This window comes from Acanthisitta chloris, unplaced genomic scaffold (assembly GCF_000695815.1).
Source record: "Acanthisitta chloris isolate BGI_N310 unplaced genomic scaffold, ASM69581v1 scaffold12126, whole genome shotgun sequence".
Lineage (NCBI taxonomy): Eukaryota > Metazoa > Chordata > Aves > Passeriformes > Acanthisittidae > Acanthisitta > Acanthisitta chloris.
Window position 1 is genome coordinate 1 of NW_008679782.1, and position 3,854 is coordinate 3,854.

At 52.8% G+C, this 3,854-nt stretch overlaps 1 protein-coding gene across 1 annotated transcript in view; it reads right to left on the reverse strand.

Annotated features, from left to right (window-relative positions):
- Nucleotides 1–58: 58 nt before the first annotated feature.
- LRRC73 (leucine rich repeat containing 73) overlaps nt 59–3,854 on the reverse strand; it is a 5,342-nt gene continuing 1,546 nt past the window's right edge. The window contains exons 3-5 of the mRNA XM_009077449.1: nt 2,745–2,845; nt 2,022–2,205; nt 59–481 (exon numbers count right to left, since the gene is read on the reverse strand). Coding sequence (XP_009075697.1) covers nt 411–481; nt 2,022–2,205; nt 2,745–2,845 — 356 coding nt within the window. The 3' untranslated portion in view covers nt 59–410. The remainder of the gene's footprint in view (nt 482–2,021; nt 2,206–2,744; nt 2,846–3,854) is intronic.

Genomic DNA, 3,854 nt, shown 5'->3' on the forward strand with positions numbered 1-3,854 from the left:
CCGGTCGCTGTGCCCGCGGGCCGTGCTGTGCTGTGCCGGAGGCGCACGCTGCCAGGAGTGGTGCCACGTCTGTGACCTTTATAAAACTCTCATCGCGACAGCAGTACAAGCAATAGAAAGACCATCTCTTATACACATCTGAATAAATACAGCCTGCGCCCCGCGGGCACAGCCGGGCGTGGGGGGGAAGGCAGGGCGGCGTGAGCTACACATGCGGCGACGGGACAATCACAAGCGGCCGACGGGGGCGTGTGACAACAGAGACGTGTGTAGAGATTCGCTCGGACCGCGCTCCGGCGCTCAGAGAGCCGAGGGAGGCATCGGCAGGAGGGGCGATGTGTGAGGAGAGGGCTGGGGAGCCCAGCGGAGGCTGCGGCGGGGGGGGGGCAGAAGCAGGCAGGGTAGCCCAGCTACATCTCTGTTTCTGCTAGGAGGCTGTCACCGAGACCAGACGTCATCAGGACCATCTGGGAGCTGGAATCTGTGTCGAGAGAGGGAAAATGCCATGAGCCATTTGGGCTGCCAGAGAGCGCAGGGCTGTACTCCAGATCCAGAGGTGAGCGTGAGGAATTAGAGCACCGCAGGGTGGGAAGCGAACTGCTGGGAGGAGTGTGAGATTAAGTAGTAACTAGGCCTACTCTGGCCACACAGCAGAACAGAATTGATGTTTGGGAAGGGGCAGAAAGCAGCGACAGCAGCAAGAGCCCAGAGGTACATCAGCTCTGAACCTTCCCCACATTACAGGTGATACTGGTGGTGCTGGCCCAGCCATGTCCTTCCCCAATCCTGCACAGACCTCTAAATCTGCACTGACTGTCTTTTTCAGCTAGAGCGACAGTGTCCAGGTGGAATGGGGTGGCAAGCTGCAAGCCAGCCAAACCCACACAGGGTGGTGGTGTTGCCTTCCCAAGCACAGGGAACGCAGCGGGAAATCAGCCAGGTTACAGCCGCAGAGGCCTGGAAATACTGACATTCTGCACTGAGAGAATGGAGGGTTTGTGCAGCTCTTCCCTGCCTGCCTCAGCGAGGCGAGGGCAGCTTGCTGGCTCTGCCGTGGCACAGAGCACCAGCCAGGAACACTGTGACTCTCCCCATGCCAAGTGAATCAACTGCAAGGAGGATGGGCAAGCATAGCAAGTATGAAACTCAGCAGGGTACCAGTTTCCCATCCAGAAGCCTTTTGAAACAGAAAAAAATAAATGTGTTTTTTCTGGCTGGGAGGGGGGAGATCTTTAGTGGCAGTCCTACACACTCAAAACGCCTGCATGGGATCTCTATTTTGGGGATCAGTCTCTGGAAACTGGATCCAAAACTTAGCCAAAACTGCCACTAAATGATTTTTACAGCTTTAATAAATGAGGGTCCAGATGTTTTGAGGCTGGAGTGGTTGTGCTTGTCTGCTGCTAGTCTGATATGAGAATTGTGAGGGGGGGAAGGACAACTGAAGGTAAAAAAAAATCAGGTGGATGGTAATGAAGGCATGACAATATACAATATTATATATACAAACTACACAGAACAGGCGACTGCTATCTCCACAATATACCTTTTTCCCAGTACAAGCAACAGACAGGCTGTGGCACCTGGCTAACCCTGCACATTTGGGACGCAGAGATAGGAGTAGCTGATGCTGTGCAGATTGCAGGGAGGCTCTGGAAGCAGTGAGGAATGACACAAGTTTTGGCTAGGATATCTGGCAAAGGCCCCCGAGATCTTTAATGTTCCTGCCCTTGAGTTTTAAGACTTTGCATAAAGATTTTGTTCCTGCAGCATCAGGAAAAATGCCTCAGAGGTACCGTTTCCACTCTTTGCAGCAGCCGCATTGTCCTTGGAGGCTGCATTTCCAGGCATGGCTCAGCCCAATGCTACTTAACGTGAAGGTCATGCCTGGAGGTTGTATGTATGTTCATGGGGAAAAGGGACAGAACTCATTCATCAACCCCACTACAAGAGACCAGTGGCGCTGGAAACAGCCCAGGCACCCCAATTCCTGCCCACAGCCCAGCTCCCAGAGCTCTTACTGTTCTGGCAGATCCAGGGGTTCTTCTCCCTGCCTGTGACTTCGTGAGCTTCTGTCTCCTCCTCTTCTTCACCCTCTGAGAGAAGGTCAGAGATCTGCTGCTGCAGCTCGGGACTAATGTTGTTCTCTGCCAGGATGAGTGTCCGTAGGGCTGTGGGGTAATTCTCTACCATGTCCAGCAAGGTCTGGGCAGAGAGTGAGATAAACAGGCTGACAAGCAGCACAATTGGCAACTAGGCTGAGCAGAAAGAGCATCAATGCTTTGTCTCCCTGAAAACTCTAGTCCTCCTCTTCTTACCTCTACCTTGCCTTGGGCTTGACCTCCCTTCATCAGGCTTTATGAGACTGAGGACTTTTCATCTTCCTGTGGGCTCAGATTTCCTGGCTTGTTCTGAAGAAGGGACTGTTCTACACCCTGTAACTGCCATATACCTAGGCTCATTCCCTCTTACCATTGGGAGCTGGGGCTCTGAGAGCCTATGCTACCAAGCCTTGGCTCCTACTTGTCCACAGAGCTTTAGGTCTGATCCTCAGTCAAAAATCCAACCCCGAATTCTTCCAAGAAAACAGCCAGGAGAATGCAAGAACACCCCTGGGTGCAGGGAGGGCAGTGGACTTGAAGAGGTAGGTGGAGGCAGCTATGTGTCCTAGGGCCTATAGATAGCCCAAACCTATGTCCTTCAGATGTCAGTGATCCTGTAGAGTAACTTGTGGGCTCTCATACCTGAGCTGACTGGTTGGTAAGTCCTGTTCCCTCCAAGTCCAGCACTTCGAGGGTTCGACTGGAGGCCACAGCAACAGCGAGCATCCCTGCAACCTGGTCACCTGGGGGAGAAGCAAACCTGGGCTGTCAGCAGTGCCTGCCTTTCCCCATGGAATACTGCATACCCTCGTGGGCCTGGGGCCGTTATGGAAGCATCCTCTGAGTATTTCTGACATCAGACAACCTCCAAATCTGTTGCCTCAGGGGGGAACAAAAGCTGTTAGCTGAGAAAAGGGACCAGGAAGGTGCACTATTTTGTAGTTATAGGAGCAGTCACATTATCAGGGGGAACATGAAGGAACACAGTGAAATTGGTTTTGTTCCCCAAGGAACTCTATCTTCCCAAATCTCCTTCCTACTCAAGGATGCAAGGTCCTCTGAAAGTCTCATAAGGCATCCAAGACACAGAATCAGAGCTGAATACTTCAGTCTAGGGGAAGGCTGGTGCCAGACAGAGGACTCTACACCAGGTAACAGACTGCTTCTCTGGAAAGGAGGTAGACTTTTGAGGGTGGACACAGCAGAATAAGAAACATTAAAGATTGATACTGATGAGGAGACCAGACTTTAGTGTGTTCTTCTGACATTCTCTGGCAAGTGCCAGGATACTGTACAACTGTGACAGTTTCCCTTGGAACAGAAACCAGACTGCTGTCAGGTAATACCGTGGGGCTTTTCCTGACCAAGAGGAGCTACCTGGTCAGGCAGAGGGCCTGGAGGGAGGCTCTGCTTCCAGACAGAGTGAGGAGGGGAACACCCTGCTGATACTCAGGGAGGCATGGCCCGATCTCCTCCTCACCACCTTGCAGCAGAGATGGAGAGAGTTTGTTTCTATGGCAACGAGTGCCAGGCTCTCCTCCTCCTCCTCCTCCCTGCTTCTCCAGGAAGATGAAGGGGGGAGTGCGGGGACATGCTGCATCTGCCAAGCCAGCTTCGGTGCCCAGGACTTCAGGAACAAGAAAGATATGGAGGGTCAAACGTTATGACAAGAACAGTGGAGTGGGTAAGGCACAACCTCCTTTCTGCACCTCTCCACAGGGCATGCAGTCACCTCACACAAGCTGAGCAGTA